The 17798-nt window shown below is 40.2% G+C and overlaps 1 protein-coding gene and 2 long non-coding RNA genes across 3 annotated transcripts; 2 read left to right on the top strand and 1 right to left on the bottom strand.

The window, feature by feature from the left end:
• Window positions 1–423: 423 nt before the first annotated feature.
• Window positions 424–2034, top strand: LOC120900350. Its single transcript, XM_040307213.1, has 2 exons — window positions 424–1588; window positions 1668–2034. The coding sequence occupies exons 1-2, from the start codon at window positions 634–636 to the stop codon at window positions 1670–1672; spliced, it is 960 nt and encodes a 319-aa protein (XP_040163147.1). The 5' UTR covers window positions 424–633; the 3' UTR covers window positions 1673–2034.
• An 8438-nt stretch (window positions 2035–10472) lies between these two features.
• LOC120902833 lies at window positions 10473–12767 on the top strand. The gene is made up of 3 exons (XR_005739487.1): window positions 10473–10624; window positions 11763–11915; window positions 12009–12767. It is a non-coding gene; the product is annotated as an uncharacterized LOC120902833 (long non-coding RNA).
• A 1930-nt stretch (window positions 12768–14697) lies between these two features.
• LOC120902835 lies at window positions 14698–16309 on the bottom strand. Its single transcript, XR_005739490.1, has 2 exons — window positions 16045–16309; window positions 14698–15966 (listed from the first exon to the last, which is right to left on the bottom strand). It is a non-coding gene; the product is annotated as an uncharacterized LOC120902835 (long non-coding RNA).
• Window positions 16310–17798: the final 1489 nt, after the last annotated feature.

Below are 17798 nucleotides of genomic sequence, written 5' to 3'. Positions count from 1 at the left end.
TGATATAATTGTGATGGGCATCCCGGACGTTCAATGTTTATCGCTGCTCCAGCCGCTTATCAATCTATCGCGAAGAAAGCAACAGCAACACAGCGAAAAGAAACTTTCTGATCCAATTTGTTTGATTATGATTGGTACCGGGGCGCAAGTAAGTCGAAACGTGGGTAACGTAATTGTGGATTGTTTTACGTCACTTCGCACCAGCTCTTTCTGGTTTGCTGTCGTCTTTTATTCATCGTTACCACTCGATGCCCGTACCCTGCCCGCAAAGCGTTCCCATCCACAGAACCATATTTGTGCGAACCGATGCCGTGCCGTGCAGTGAATATTTTAGTATCCTTGTAATAAGCAAGGTTGCTGGCAACACTGGCATATGACAGCTCTGGCTGCTTGGGGAGTGATCCGGCAGACGTGCTTGGGGACTAGAGAGCAACAGACGTATACGTAATAAAGCGTACAAAATAAAACTTATTACATGGTGTCAGAAGTGTAAGAACTCTCGGAACCTAAAAGCAAACGGGAAAGTATCGTCCAATATCCGGTAAATCGTGGATTTATTGTCGTTTACCAGCAGAACAAACGCATATTAAAGTCGCATATTGCGTGTATCAAGAGAAGAAAAGAAGCAGCAAGATGGCGGCAAATTCAGCAGACCGCTTACCAAGAGCGCTGGATTGCTCAGATTTGGCAAAAGAATGGCCAATATGGAAGCAGCAGTTTCACATCTTTATGATTGCGAATAACAAAATCAACGAGGACGAGCGGAACAAGATCGCGATTTTTTTATGGCTAGTTGGTGATCATGGAGTTGAAATATACAACACATTATTTCCCAGCAACGGAGACATGAAGGCAATGTTCGGTGAAATTGTCGAAACCAATACAAAAAAAGATGATAAGGGAGATGCTGCTAAAAAAGAAGAAAAAGGCAGAACATTGGATGACGTCATTACTGCTTTTGATTCTTACTGTCTTCCAAGAAAAAATTTGGCCATCGAAGCGTTCAAATTCAACCTCATAGAGCAGAAGGAAAATCAACCCTTTGCAGAGTTTGAAACGGCACTACGAAAACAAATGGCATTTTGCGAATTTGAGTGTGCAAATTGTCACGCATCCTATGCTGACCGAATGCTTCGTGATCGTATTATAGTCGGCATCCAGAATAAAACGTTGCAGCTAAAATTGTTGGATGCAAAAGACGAGCCGCTTAAAAACGTCGTAGAAATGTGTAAAACGTATGAGGCTGCATCAAAACACAAGCAGCTAATTCAGACCAACGATGTACATCACCTCAATAGTGTAGAAAAAGATGCTGGAAATTGGAAAATAGACACAATTCAGCGTAGTGAACTTCATAAGGCAAGCTGCTATAACTGTGGACAACCTTTTAACGGGAGTCATCGTCGTTATTGTCCTGCAAAGAATGTGACCTGTAACAATTGCGGAAAGCGGGGACATTTCATGAAATTCTGCAAAGCTCCGAAGATCAACAGCAACAGTGACATCTCACGGGAACCGGTACGAACAACGCATGAAGTGAAGCAAAGGAACGACAAAGATGTAAACATGATCGCGTGGGCTGATTCAGGTAACATTGTTAGAGATGTTTATTGTGAGGGTATGGAAAATATGGATTCTTATGAATTTCAAAATAATTATTATTGTAGAGTAAACTGTAACGTAGCAACAGTGGGTTCCAATTACAAATGGACTAAACGATACCTAATTCAGGACTGGCCAGTGGAATTTAAGCTTGATACCGGTGCAGATGTCAATTGCATTCCTGTTAGCGTGGTTACCCGTATGAACTTACCGTTGTCGAAAGAGCGTACATTTAATGTAGTGGATTATAATAATAATCGTATACAAATACACGGTCAGATTCGTCTTACTTGTGTTGACGAAGAAACCAAAAACGCATTATCAGCTAATTTCTTTGTTGTAGATGACAATCTTCAACCAATATTGGGATTACAAACATGTATAGCATTTGGATTGCTGAAACGCTTGAATAGTATAGAATCATCTCAGTCTTTTCCATCAGACAGGAAAACGTTCATTGATTCAAATGCGGATCTTTTTGAAGGCCTTGGAAACCTTCCAGGGGAATGCACTATAGCGCTTAAAGAAAACTCCACTCCCTCCTTGCACTACAAAAAGCGCATACCAATTAGCCTGCACTCTCGTTTAAAAGATGAGCTTAAAAATATGGAATCTTTAGGGATTATTAGTTCGGTTGAATACCCTACAGATTGGGTAAACAATATGCAAATTGTCGAAAAACCTAATGGTGCTTTACGTATTTGTCTAGATCCAAAACCATTGAATGAATGTATCAAAAGGGAACATTTTCTTATCCCAAAGTCAGAAGATCTTCTAAGTCGTATGACAGGAAAAAAAATATTTACCGTATTAGATCTTAAAAATGGGTTTTGGCAGTTGAAGCTAGATAGAAAAAGTTCGGATCTAACCACGTTTATGACACCGTATGGTAGATTCCGTTGGAATCGTGTCCCGTTTGGAATAAGTAGTGCACCAGAAATGTTCCAACAAAGAATGGTAAAAATATTTGGGGATATTCCTGGAGTTGAAGTATATTTTGATGATCTGGCCATTACTGGAAAGGATTTTGAGGAACATGACAAAACTCTATCAATTGTTCTTGAAAGAGCTAGACAAAATAACATAAAATTTAACTCTAGCAAAACCCAATACAGAACTGATGAGATCAAGTTCATGGGTCACATATTATCTGATGGTAAAATAAGACCAGATCAATCTTACATAAATGCAATTGTTGATATGCCCAGACCAAAAAATAAGTCAGAGGTGCTTCGTCTCCTGGGATTGCTAAAATATCTAGGTAAATTTATCCCAAATCTATCCAAACGAACCGCCTTACTGCGACAACTGTCTCGCAATGATGTTGAATGGTCTTGGACCGAGCAACACGAACGTGAGGTTGACGATATATTAGAGACGATTACCAATCAACCTGTGCTAGCAATGTTTGATATTGACAAGCCTATAATAGTTCAAACAGACAGTTCTAAAGATGGCTTAGGGAGTGTTTTAATGCAGAATGGAAAGGCCATAGCATATGCATCTCGCACACTATCCAAAAGTGAACAAAAGTGGGCACAAATAGAAAAAGAACTCTTGGCTATTGTTTTTGCTTGTGAACGATTTCATCACTTTTTATATGGTCACGAATTCACTGTTCAATCGGACCACAAGCCACTAGAAGCTCTGGTTAAACGTGATATTGATGATGTTACTCCTCGTTTGCAACGAATGTTCCTCCATCTATTGAAGTATCCAGGAATGATCATAAAATACACACCTGGTAAGGAATTACTTATAGCTGACTGTCTCTCACGAGCAGCACTGCCAGACAATAAAGACTTTAGCAACGAGCTATCGGGGATAATTCATGCAATATCCAATAAAGCATGCTTATCAACTGATAATTATAATTACTATGTAGGTAAACTCAATGATGATGAAAGATACAAACAAATTGTCAATTATGTCAAACAGGGATGGCCGTCATATCATCAACTAGGTTCATTAGGGCAATTGTTTTATAAGCATCGACACTTGCTTCATTTTGAAAATGGATTGTTGTTCAAAGAGCATCGATTGGTTGTTCCTACTCTCATGCAACCAACTATTTCCAAATGGTTGCATGCTCCTCATCTAGGCATAGAAAAAACTCTCGCAAGAGCCAGGTCCCAGTTTTTTTGGCCCGGTATGTCGAATGACATCACTGAACTTGTTAAAGCATGCCAGGTTTGCGAAAAGTTTACACGTAACCAACAAAAAGAACCCCTTTTACAAGACACACCTCCTAGTTATCCATTTGAGAGAGTGGGTATAGATTTATATGAATACGCAGGGAATGATCATATCGTAATTATAGATGCATATTCCGGGTTTCTTATTTCTAGGCAGTTAAATGAAAAATCAATAAGATGTGTCCTGGAAGTCTTAGATCGCGTGTTTTGTGAATATGGGTATCCCACGCAAATCAGGTGTGACAATGTTCCATTCAATTCTACTGCATTTGTAACGTATAGCAATGATACAAATATTAACATATCATTTTCTAGCCCAAGAAACCCTCAAAGTAACGGACTAGCAGAAAAAGGTGTAGCTATTGCAAAAAATATAATGAAACGATGCTATGAAGCTGACGATATCAAATATTTTCAATATCGGCTTCTAGAGTATAACACCACAACAGTAGCGACAATGGGTCTTTCTCCAGCACAATTATTCTTTGGTCGCCAGCTTAAGTCTCGCTTACCCACAAATAGTGCGTTGTTACATCGCAATTGCATTGATGAAAAACTCATTGAAACGAAAATATTTTCCAAGCGACAACATCAAAAGAAATTTTATGATCGAGCTTCAAAACCATTGCCAGTCCTGAACATAGGAGATAGAGTGAATTTCAAAAAGACAGGAAAAGAATGGAATAATGGTAAAATCGTTCGTCAGGTAAACAGTAGATCGTACATAGTTCAAGACAATTTTGGAAATCATTTTCGACGGAATAGAAGATTTCTGGTGAAAACTGCAAATATGATCCCAAATAGCAATGACATATTCTATCAAAAAGATGAGATTCATGTAGGTTTACCCATAAGTATGTCCGCATCTCACGGTGAAAATAGATATCAGCCAACAGAAAGCATAGAAACACAAGATACCGAGGCATTGGAAAATCAATCAAACGAAACAGTTACAGGGACAGAATCTGATTATGACACGTGTTGTACAGCGAGTGATTCAGAATCAACATTAAATGAAGACCTTGAAAATAACGAATCTCAATCAGATGAGCCAGATACAGATAACCCATACAAAACCCGAAGTGGACGCGTCGTTCGTGCTCCAAGAATATTTGATGTTTAGTTAGTATAGATTCATATTGATAGGATTAGACTAAGTGCATTAGGATAATTAGCTTTAATAATAAGTTTGTAAATATTTGTAAAAAAAAAAAAAGAAAAAGAAAGCGTGTAATAAGCAAGGTTGCTGGCAACACTGGCATATGACAGCTCTGGCTGCTTGGGGAGTGATCCGGCAGACGTGCTTGGGGACTAGAGAGCAACAGACGTATACGTAATAAAGCGTACAAAATAAAACTTATTACAATCCTTTCCTTTCAGACTGCCAATACCACTTCCTAGTCCTCGTAGCATTCCTAAAACCCGTACCGTAATATGTACACACTACGCAATGCTAAACCCTTACTATGCAGCCCAGAAATCTGCCACGACGACTTTCGGGGTTTTGCAAAATTTATTGCACAAGGTACATACTTTTTTGCATTATAGATCCCGTGCAAACAGCAACCAGGCACAAAGCTTAACCGCTGAAAGCGTTCCTCCTGTACGCTGCCGGAACGAAGCTTACCAACCTCAAGGTTTGGTACGGTTCTTGATGGACGAGGGGGGGGGGAATGGGGACGATGAAATGAAGATTCAACCGCCCCCCTTTTGAACCGAAAACTGTTTGCACTGCAACCCGAGTGCTTTATGTGGCGCGTGCTGCACACTCTTGCAGCGATGGAATGCACCGGTGCATTCCCCTCTGTAGCAGCGCGCTGCGTGGCCAAAGCTTGGAGCTCTACGGAAGCTGCGAATAAATCTTCCGTCCTTGCTTGCACGTCGCCGTGATAGTGTATGAGAGAAAGGATGTGTAGTGCCCCCGACCACAGCCCACGTATCCTGGGAATCTGTTCCCAGCCCAGGGTATACTATATTTGTTTATTATTTTCTCACCTGAACAGCCACACGGCGCTTCTTGCCGTTGCGATGTGTAAGTGCAAACACGGTCGCTTCCCATGAAATGCAGCGCAGTAAGCCACACTGGCGGTGAATATTGCAGATAAGTGCTGTCGTAGTTGGCACTGCTAGAGAAAATAAGCGGGTAAACTGTAAAATGTTATCGTTCCAAAAAAAAATGGATCTTTGCCGTGTTTCTTTTCGGGCTTGATGCTTGGACACATGGCTACACATGCGCAAGAGATTTATGGCGGTGCATGTTTTTATATTTTGCTCCACGCTCATTTCAGGATTGATTTTTTAAAACGATCATTGGGGTCCTTTCCGTTTTCAGTTCGTTGGCTGCAAGGTCGAATATAAAGGAGGTGTCTTCTTAGCGTTTGGCATGTTGCCATTTTGAGATTCAGTTTGACAATAGCCGTCGATATTTGTTTACAGACAGCAGCTGCATTATAACGTGTAAAATTTCGATTTATGGAGTGTGGATGCAAAATACGAATTTTTTATGCTAAAAAAATGTTTATTAAACGAAAACAATTCACATATCATCAAAATACCAGCAACATTCGTCGCATTTGACAACTGCCGTCGATCCTGGTTTTGTACTTTTTTCTAAAGCCTCGATGCCAAGGACCGTAAAGATATCAGGTCAAGTTATAAGCCCGTTTTGACAGCTAGGTGGAAGAAGAATCGACGAAAAAAACTGACAGTTAATTTTCCGCTTTTGGCGAACGCTTCAAGTTCTCGAAGGAAAATTTCCATTTTAATATTCACCCAAATTGATCTCCACCAAATATTGACCAAGCAAAACGTAAACAATCCATCAATACATATACAAGCGGAAAACCATCTGTCAAAATCGGAGCCCAGGGGGGGGATCGCCAAAAGCGCTATAACTACACCTCATTATACATTCCACCTTGCTCGATGCCCAATTGTTCTACATGACGACACCTCCTTTCTACCCACTTTGGTTGGCTGAAATTTTAGCCTGTCAATTATGTGCATTGGACAGCAGTTTTCGAGCAGCTGGGTACCAAAGTGAGTACCCAAGTGACATTTTCGAGCAGATTCTTAGCGTTTTTTGAGCTGCTGGAAGCTTAAAGAGCAGGCTTAAAACAGTTGAAACGTCAGAGTGAAGCGTTTTTTCCTGGGGCCATCTTGAGAATTGTCATCACGTTGTACACAAGCTACCGGCCCAAAACAAAACATGCGTACTCTTCAATCCGTATCAAACAAAAAGTTGTTGGAAGTCATGCCGAAGAACCCTGTTCCTATAAACCCTGTTCCTCTGAACGGTGTTTCCACGCCATAATATGGCTAAGACCAAAGTGGGTTTATTATACAGGTGGGCTTATCCCGAACAATTTGACAGCCGTGCTGTAGAAAAATGAAAACGAAATGACAGGAGGGGATTCGATCATTTGTTGATGTATGCGTGTGAATTCGAATGGCTGTTTTGGTTGATGTGTCGTAGTATGGGTGAAAAACTACGTATCACAATCGAATCCCCTCCTGTCATTCGTTCGTCCAATATGGCCTTCCCGCCAAACCTATAAGCCCACCTAGTCCCTATACCCACTTTGGGCTAAGACATTGAACTGTGTTTTAGCTGTCATCGAGCCGCGCTGACAGCTTCCGTGTGTCGATTAAAAATAGACAAGAATAAAACGTGGATTTGCGCAGCAGAACAAATTGGTTTGTCCTCTTTTGTTTTAATCAGCGAATGGTTAACATTGACTGCGTTCAACAAAAGTTTCCCAAGTAGCACAATCCTGTTAAGAAACCGTTAAAAGTATGCCTAAAAGTATTACTTTTAGCTTTCCATACAGCAGTAATTCCAGGGCTTAAAACACTGCGTAACGCTTTCCTTTCTTCGTCAATGTTTCGTTAAATCTTAAAATTTAACCGGTATTTTTAACGAAAAAGATCAAAATTAACGAAAAATTTACAGAGATGGCTGTATTTTTCTTTCTCTTTCGTTAGGGACATGCAAGGTCTTCGTTAAGCTTAATGTGCTTATATTTTCGTGAAATAAATTAATAAATAAAACACTTATTCGTTTATTGAATAAAAACACAATTTCACTAGGTAACCGCATCACACAATTTTCTTTCATTACGCGGATTTCGTCAATCTTCATCGTGGAGGTCAGCTGCTGCCGTGTACGGAAAACATGATGTCCAAACGCTATCGGAATCGAAAATGCTGCGAAATATAAAACTTATGTAGCTCATGTGAAGAGAATGGTAATATCGATACACTGACCTGTTGTAAAAGCACGATGATACACAGATTAAACAATAGCTGATAGATATTGTCGCAGACGCTTGGTTTTGTTGCCATCTACACACAAGCTACACACACGAAGCTTGACGAACTTTTTGACATAAGAAATGGAGGCGCCATGTACGTGACCATGTACAGTATGTCTCAAAAATGATCGTCATCAAGAGCATATTATTTTGCCCAAGAAAATAAATATTTTTATGAAGATTTTTCTCATTTGCTAATATTGCATACAGGCGGTCCCCGAGATACACGGTACCTCTTATACGCGGATTCGGAGATACACGGTTTTCTAAATTTGACAGTTCTTTGAGAAAATTGTACTGTTTTGACACATCAATTGTAAATTGCCAAATAATTTCCGTTTCGATCCAATGTTAATAACTTTTTAAAAATGTTTAAAACTGTTATATTCAGTCAGGATCATATCAAATAATTCATAAAATGACTAAAACCGCCCCCTACTTGCAAAATTACACGAAAATTTGTGAAATTTTAGCTGGAAATCACGAGATTCGACTTACGCGGAAATTCGAGATACGCGGTATTTTGCGGCCGTTTTCGGTCCCCATTAACCGTGTATCTCGGGGACCGCCTGTACCCTTTATCAAACTCTTCACATGTATTACTTAAAAACTATGATTTTTTTTAATTTTTATTTTTTTTTATTATTACCGCAGATTCAAGTAGGGGAATAAAAGAAAACACATAATTTTCGTACAGTTAAGCAACACAAATATTTTGGTGTGAAAATAAATACGCATTATTATATAAATAAGAAAATGATTTTTCGAATATTGAATAAATTGGAAATGGTGTAGATAAAATTTGAAAAACACTGTGTGTTATATTGACCCGAATAAAAAAAAACGAGGGTAACGGAATACATCGTTATGCTGTAACGCTGGCAAATGTCATATTCTCTTAAGAAACTCTATTTGATTTTTAAGGCCTTAAAAAAACTGTTAATAATCAAATAGAGTTTCTTAAGGCTACTTGGGTTTATAAAAAAAACACTCTTTCGCGTTGTTTTGTTATTTTCCCTGCGTTTCTCTGCTATTCTGATACTCCTAGATAGATAGTTTATTTCTTCTTACTCAGTGTTTTGATTGTTGAACGCTGAGGACGAAACTACAAGCTACTTGCTTGTCCGGCTTCTACCGAAGCTCTGACATAAACATCAACGCTTCAACAAATCGTTGTTCAGGGCGATGGCAACGCTTTTTCGCATGCGATTTTATCGAACGGCCGAAATCGCACGTCCGACGTTATCTGTCAAATCCCATACAAATCGCATCCGATGAGCGTTGCCACGGGCCTCACTCACACATCCATGGTTTCAAGCATTTGTATGAGGCAATGGGTTAAATCGAGCTGTTCACAAGAAGCATAAGCTAAAACTGTAGAACAGTTGTCACCTGGGTATAACCCAGTCAGACAGCCTTCTGTTAATTTACCCATTCGAGCAGTTTTGTGTCTGGCATAACAGTAATTTAAGAGCAATTCAGCGGAAGGAAGTGTTGTCGTTTGTTGCCGGTGAAAAGATATAAATAAGAGCAAAAAGAGTGTAGTTTTAATGATCTTTAGCGGAAGAAGACGACGGCGGTGTGTTCAAAACTGTTAAACGTAAAAATCAGCCGAGAAAGTACGTTTATTAGCGCTTATTGTGCATCATTTTCTCCGGGTGAAGCGGCTGTACATGTCGAGTTGGCTGAAAAAAAAAGAAATTGTTTGTATAACTTAAGGAAAATGAAATGAGGCCGAAAAAAATAAAAAAAAAATTAAGGAAGCAATTGATAGGAGCTATCCAAACATTGACAGGATCTTTCAAAACTGCTCGAATGGATAAATTAACGACTGCTAAATTACCATTAAATTACTCTTAAATTACCGGTAATTTAGCGGTAAGATAGGGGTAAATTAAGTCCGATTTGTCTGACTGGGTAGTTGCGATAATGATACACCTTGGTACTACATACATCTTGGGAAAAGATAACCTCTATATTATGGCCACCTTGTACGCGGGTCAGATGTTTTGTTCGATAGTTGCAAGAGCGCGGCGTTAATTGCTTAGTGTAACTTGAGTCATATGCATGACGTGATGAGACAATCATTCCGATATCGCCAGCTTTCTACGAAAATGCTAAGCGGAAATTCATTCAAAATATTTTTTCAGCTGTGAAAATTCCTATTTTTTCATTTAAAAAAAAAATTAGCTAGCGGCTTTGAAAAAAACTCGTATGAAAACATCGCCATGTGTCCTCCGCGCGATCGGTTACGCAACGGTACTGATTGTAGCTTGATCGTTTCGTAACGTTTTTGATCAGACACCTTATTTTTTTTCTCGATCTTTGTCTCTCTCTAACGTCACAGCCTCACTTCCGTTTCATTATCATATCGTTCTTTTACAATCAGAGTGCCAAACTGTGCGGTTGAGCTATTATTGTCCTGTGAATATTTCTGCTTGATATATTCGTGTTTGATCTTTCATCATTATAATGGGATCAATAGGACTCGTCCTGGAAGAAAGCAACCAATTGGTAAGTAACCATGCTCCTAAAATGCGTATCCGAAACGTATAATATATAATAATAAGCAGTGTTCTAACCTTTGGTCTGCGGACCACTTGTTCCCACCATCAAGAATAAATTTTCATCAGGCATACCCGGGTAGGCCATACATTTCGTATGGAAGAATGTGGTTTTTCGTGGTTAAAAGCGTGTACTTTTGAATTACTTGTTAGATTTGAATGAATACTGTTTTTTAGGTTCATAGCAATGTTTTATAACATATCGTAGTAAAATTAGAACTTAGAAAATCCTACCAATATTTTTTTTCAATAAAAAAGTGCTGTAACTTCAACACCCCAACCGGCCAGGCCGCAAGTTTTGAGAGGATGCTAAAGTCTTTTCTAAATTTTACTTACGTTTTTTTTCAAAAGTTCTATAAATATGTTAGCTGTTTTGCTTGTTATATAAAAACATGTTGATGATCTATAAGATATGCTTATAAGATATGAAAATTAGTTGCTTCATCATGTGCTCATATAAAAAAGAACACCTTGGCGCAGGAATGTCCTTATTCCGTGTACATTATAGTACCACTACTTTTCCCAATAGGAGTTGCAGTTCATTTCAGTTTTTCAGTTCAGTTCAGCTGTAATGCCACTGCTGAACCAAAAGATAATTTTTCCCGCAAGATATACTTTCAATGGATGAATAAATATTAAAATTCAATTATTAAATTATCGATTTTTTTTCAACTGTTTAACACAACTCGTGCAAAGTCTTATCCGTCTTTCAGGCGACACTTAATCCTAGTTATGTAGCTCCGATAGATTCACTATATTGCATTTTACCACGCATTTTTGGGTTAATCTACAATGGAAAGTTCTAAATGTTCATCGTTCATAGCGTACGATTTTGCAAGCGAGCAATTGACTTCACTTGGACGATAGTACCAAGCAAGTACATATTTGTCTTACTTTATTATCATTATTATTTAAACGTTTTGAGCCACACAACTACTACGCATGATAAAATGGATGAAACGGGGGATTTCCGCATCCGTAGGGTTGTTTCCGTAAATTTCGTTCCAAAGGATTGTGTAGCATATAATCCCTATATTCCTTCTCTTGATCTGGAACTAATTACTAACATCTTTCTGTACCATTTCCAGAATATATCACTGACCGCTACAATTGCATCGGATATTGTGCTGCTCGTCATTCGTGTGGCACAGGTTCCAAATGTCAAGTAGATACTTTGGTAGCTCGATAGCGTTTCTCTGTAGAGATTCGTCCATTCGTCGTCATCCTGGAGGAAAGCAATGGTAAGTATACAAGACCTAATAAACCGTGGTTTGATAAATAACATCAATTTACTAACGCACAATTTACCATGTCTTACTTCATGCATTTGCCAGCGCATCAAGCATCTTTTAACAAACCTCTGCAATTTTTAATCGATGCGACTGCTCGAATCCTATTACGTTACCGGTTGCGTAACTGAACTGTGCTATGTTCTCGCACTCATTTTATAGCGTTGCGCTTTAAAAATTTACGTGTTCTATGATTGACACGTAATGCTGGTATCCATTTCTATGGAAGGTACGACTGAATATGTCTTACTTCATGCATTTACTGCGCGTCAAGCAACTTCTTACTTACTTTCGTCGTTGCAATTCGCAGCGATTACGCGCATCCGAACCTGCCGATAGCGGAACCTGAGCTGCTGCCACACTTTTTTACAAGTGGGCACCGTGCTACGTAGCCCGGCAGCTATTGCACCCCATGCCCTGGCAGTAAGGCTGTTATTGCCATAATATATATGTTTTGTCTGCCAGAGCAAGGGGTGTTTTTAATGCAGCGCAAAAGCTGCAGTTTTTGGCTACGGGTTAAGGCCTTACAAAAAAAAGACAAATCATGAATTAGTAATGTATATAGATAGTCATATGTTTGCGATTTTATTAAAATCCATACGAGACATCTGAAAATTTATGACTGCAAAAACACAAACCACACAGGCGTGAAATTGCAAAAATACTGCTAGTTGCTATCTTCGTGTAACTGCAACCGGAATAGTGGCTCAATTACTTTTGTTGAATAAATAAATAATTCAGCAAAACAATAATTCCTAGACCTCACAAAACATTTAAATTTATGCGTTCTCAAACCGTCCGATCGCGTCGATAATGGCCTGCAGAATTCTGGGAGCATCTTTTTTTTCTTTTTGGCCTCATTGCTTGAGCTGCCACCTCAAACAATGGGCCAAAATCGTACGCCCCCATATCCTCCTCCCTAGGTACAGGCCTAGGCGTTGAGAAAGCCAAAGGGTTGCCCAATCCGGCAGCTTCCTCTGCTGGCCGGTACGAAACCTGGACATCTCTCTGCAGCATGGCATCATGGTGTATTACAATATGTTCTGTATAGTATAGTATGTATAGTAAAAACAAATAAATCTCCCATTACAAAACGAAGTAAGAGGTGACGCTCACGTTACGCTCACGTTACGCTCATAGGTGACACGATTGCTCACTATAGAATCTCTGTGTACGAAAAAGTTACTCACTATAGAACGGTTTTGCTAACCAACTATGGGTGCTTGGATGATCTTTATTTCATAAAGGAGATGCCTTTCTTCGACACAACAAGCATTGGTAGATTGATTGAATCATTGGGGTATTCAAATCGAAAGACATCATTGTTTTCTTCTACCAACGTGTTGTAAGTGTATCAACAATTATCAAATTATTCCCAGTGATTCTAAATTATTATGTGGTAGAGATTCTACCCCGTTCCATCAATTTGATTATGCGTAGTAGTGTTGTGTGGTACAACTCATTTAAACAAAAAGTAATACAAATAAGTACTTGTTTCGAACTATCATCCAAGTATAATCAAATGCTCGCTTGAAAGGATTGCAAAATCGTACACTATGAACGTTGAACTAATACAAACTAATACGCAAACCGGTTGTAGCGCCGGATAAGTAAGTAAGTTTTTTTTTGTCAAACTGCTTTACAGTTATAGATAATAGTAATAGTAATACAGATACAATACTATAATGCAGATAAACTAATAGCATTACTTACAGCTTCACCTTCAGCCCTTGGTACCGCATGGCGAGAACTAGCCTGTAAAAGAACGAAATGATTAATAATGTTGACCAGCAATACCGCGGAACATTCGGGACGAGAGACGATACGACTCGCACTAGGGAAACTGTACTAGTTTTCGAAACTATGCCTATTTTTGGCAGGATAACTAAAAACCTTAAATTACCAGACAGCATGGCAGATGTTTAAGAGAACCAGGACACTAAACCAATGAAAGTGTGGTTTTTACTACAGATTTGGTGCTTGCATAATTTATTCTAATTTGTCTGCAATTTTAAATCACGATGAACAAGTTAGTTTTCCTTTAACAAGAATATTCCTATAAAACTTGATCTGAACACTGCATCGCGTATGTTGATATATGCTACGACATTTCTTTTATCAAAAAACCTAACTTTCAAGCAATATTGCAACAACTTAAGGGAAAAATAAGAAATTTGTGAACCATAATAAGCAACATAAAATTATTATTGTGAGTAAGAGTGTAAAACTGCTATAAATCGTCGAAAATAGGAGCAAAACCAATGTTTTTATGTTTACAGATATAATAATATAATATTATATTATAATATTAGATTCTATATATCACTATAGAATGGTTTTGCTAACCAACTATGGGTACTTGGATGATCTTTATTTCATAAAGGAGATGCCTTTCTTCAACACAGCAAGCATTGGTAGATTGATTGAATCATTGGGGTATTCAAATCGAAAGACATCATTGTTTTCTTCTACCAACGTGTTGTAAGTGTATCAACAATTATCAAATTATAACCCGTGATTCTAAATAATTATGTGGTTGAGATGCTCACTTGAAAGGATTGCAAAATCGTACACTATGAACGTTGAACAAATACAAACTAATACGCAAAGCGGTTGTAGCGCCGGATAAGTAAGTTTTTTTTTTTGTCAAACTGCTTTACAGTTATAGATAATAGTAATAGTAATACAGATACAATACTGTTGTGTCCGAGCAAAATGAATCATAAAGACGGTATTGAAGTATTACACGGCACAAACAGAACGTTTTATATTTACAGATAAAACATATTAAACACTATACAACCACAGTAAACGGGCCGCGTGCCCTGCCGAGAGCTCCTGCTCTATCGGCTGTTCCACACACTCTGATCGTGCGGTGCTTATGGATGCGCCGGAGTGTGCGTGCGCACACTGGCATCCTCCCTGGGACTCCACCATCGACAGGACGACTGTCGCGGTGAGAACAGGGGTCGCCTATCATCCACAACATCTCCCCTTTTTAATTTATCCGGAGGGGTCCTGCCAACGCGGGATATTCCATTGGGGAATATCGGCGTGGCGACACCCTCCGGCCAAATTTACGTGCGTTGCGGGGTGTCCAGAGATGTGTGGGTGGCGACGGTGCTTGATGGTCCCATCGGCTTCCATCGATGATACGGTGCGGTGGAAGGTGGTGGCGCGTAACATCGCCTGACGAAACTGGTACTCTAGGCGGCATATGATTCGCTTGATGGGATCTGCAGCGATGGCGAAAAGTAGCTGTCTAAATGTAAGCTGCAGCGTTAGCGGAATGCAGATTGCATCTGTCCCTGATAGAAGAACTGCAGCGGCGAACTATTTGCGTCCGTGCCGAGGGGGAGCTGCAGTCGGCGACCGTGATGTCGCTGTACCCGGGTCTGAAGAAGCGGCAGAACTCGATTCTGCTGGATAGGAAACTGCAGCAGGCTGAATACGAGGCTGCAGTAGGCGTCTTTGACGACGCTGATGTGGGGCTGCAGCAGCGGCGGAATGTGATGGCGCCTGACTGGAGGCTGCAACGGGCGACTTTGACGTCGCTTACACGAGGTTCCAGTAGCGGCCGAATGTGATCGCGCCTGACTGGAGGCTGCAACGGGCGACTTTGACGTCGCTTACACGAGGTTCCAGTAGCGGCCGAATGTGATCGCGCCGGACTGGAAGCTGCAGCGGGCGACTTTGACGTCGCTTACACGGGGCTGCAGTAGCGGCGGAAAGTGATCGCGCCGGACTGGAAGCTACAGCCTGCGTGGAGAGTATGTGTGTGTAACTGCTGCCGAAACGGTCCCCGTGATGGGACGGCAGTCGGAACGTCGGTTGTTGGGGCGGCACCGGCCCGAAATTCCACGGCGTTGTTTTTGCACTTGCGATCGCGATGGCGTCTCCCTTGGATGATGCAGCAGAACACAGCTTCCAATCGCGATGGCGGCCGTGGGTTCTTCTTGCTGAGATCCCCCCCTACGCGAGGAGGATCCCATCCTCGTCGCCACTGTTGTGTCCGAGCAAAATGAATCATAAAGACGGTATTGAAGTATTACACGGCACAAACAGAACGTTTTATATTTACAGATAAAACATATTAAACACTATACAACCACAGTAAACGGGCCGCGTGCCCTGCCGAGAGCTCCTGCTCTATCGGCTGTTCCACACACTCTGATCGTGCGGTGCTTATGGATGCGCCGGAGTGTGCGTGCGCACACTGGCATCCTCCCTGGGACTCCACCATCGACAGGACGACTGTCGCGGTGAGAACAGGGGTCGCCTATCATCCACAACAAATACTATAATGCAGATAAACTAATAGCATTACTTACAGCTTCACCTTCAGCCCTTGGTACCGCATGGCGAGAACTAGCCTGTAAAAGAACGAAATGATTAATAATGTTGACCAGCAATACCGCGGAACATTCGGGACGAGAGACGATACGACTCGCACTAGGGAAACTGTACTAGTTTTCGGAACTATGCCTATTTTTGGCAGGATAACTAAAAACCTTAAATTACCAGACAACATGGCAGATGTTTAAGAGAACCAAGACACTAAACCAATGAAAGTGTGGTTTTTACTACAGATTTGGTGCTTGCATAATTTATTCTAATTTGTCTGCAATTTTAAATCACGATGAACAAGTTAGTTTTCCTTTAACAAGAATATTCCTATAAAACTTGATCTGAACACTGCATCGCGTATGTTGATATATGCTACGACATTTCTTTTATCGAAAATCCTAACTTTCAAGCAATATTGCAATAACATAAGAGAAAAATAATAAGTTGTGAACCATAATAAGCAACATAAAAATATTATTGTGAGTACTTATCAACTCCAATCTTAGGAGAGTAAGAGTGTAAAACTGCTATAAATCGTCGAAAATAGGAGCAAAAACAATGTTTGTATGTTTACGGATGTAATAATATAACAAAATATTATAATATTATAATATTATAATATTATAATATTATTATATTATTATATTATTATATTATAATATTATAATATTATAATATTATACTAAAAAACCTTTGAAATGGCAAATCTCCCATTACAAAACGAAGTAAGAGGTGACGCTCACGTTACGCTCACGTTACGCTCATAGGTGACACGATTGCTCACTATAGAATCTCTGTGTACGAAAAAGTTACTCACTGTTGCGACGATCGTAAACAAACAGAGCAGAACTGTCACCGCAGCTGACAGCCAAACTATCAAGACTCGCGATGGCGAGGAACCCGATTCCTGATCCTGAGGTCATTCGCCTTCCCTGTACCCGAACCCGTTGCAGTGCCCTCTATAGGTGAGATTAAGGAATCTCTCGCGATCGCAAGTCTTGATAGTTTGGCTGTCAGCTGCGGTGACAGTTCTGCTCTGTTTGTTTACGATCGTCGCAACACCCCACCCCGTGAACCGGTTATCTGTCAATTTTCTTACCGGGTTCACTCCATGTGCTTTGACGATCTATAAAGTAACTTCCTTCCTAATCTCTAATAACTTCGTTTCCTGACTTGCGCTTCCTAGTCGTATTACATTTTTTGTGTTTCGCTTTCCGTCTGCTCTCGTAGCGGTAAAGCAATCGTAGCGGTCAATGCCATCGAGTTTGTACGGGATATGCGCGACGGCTGTTGTGTATCGTACGCGTTGTTGTTGCTGCTGGGATTGTTGCTGCAAATGTTTGATTGGCTGCAAATGCTTGCATTCGGCCGTGGTAGCGGTTGTTTATCGACCGCCGTGCTGCTGAAGGTTGTCAGGATTCGTCGACGCTGCTGTTCCTGCTGTATGTTTTTGGTGATGGATACTACCTCACCACCCGGTATCGTCAC

The sequence above is a fragment of the Anopheles arabiensis genome, chromosome 3, assembly GCF_016920715.1.
Source record: "Anopheles arabiensis isolate DONGOLA chromosome 3, AaraD3, whole genome shotgun sequence".
In the NCBI taxonomy this organism is placed as follows: domain Eukaryota; kingdom Metazoa; phylum Arthropoda; class Insecta; order Diptera; family Culicidae; genus Anopheles; species Anopheles arabiensis.
This window is presented reverse-complemented; position numbering and strand designations above follow the sequence as displayed.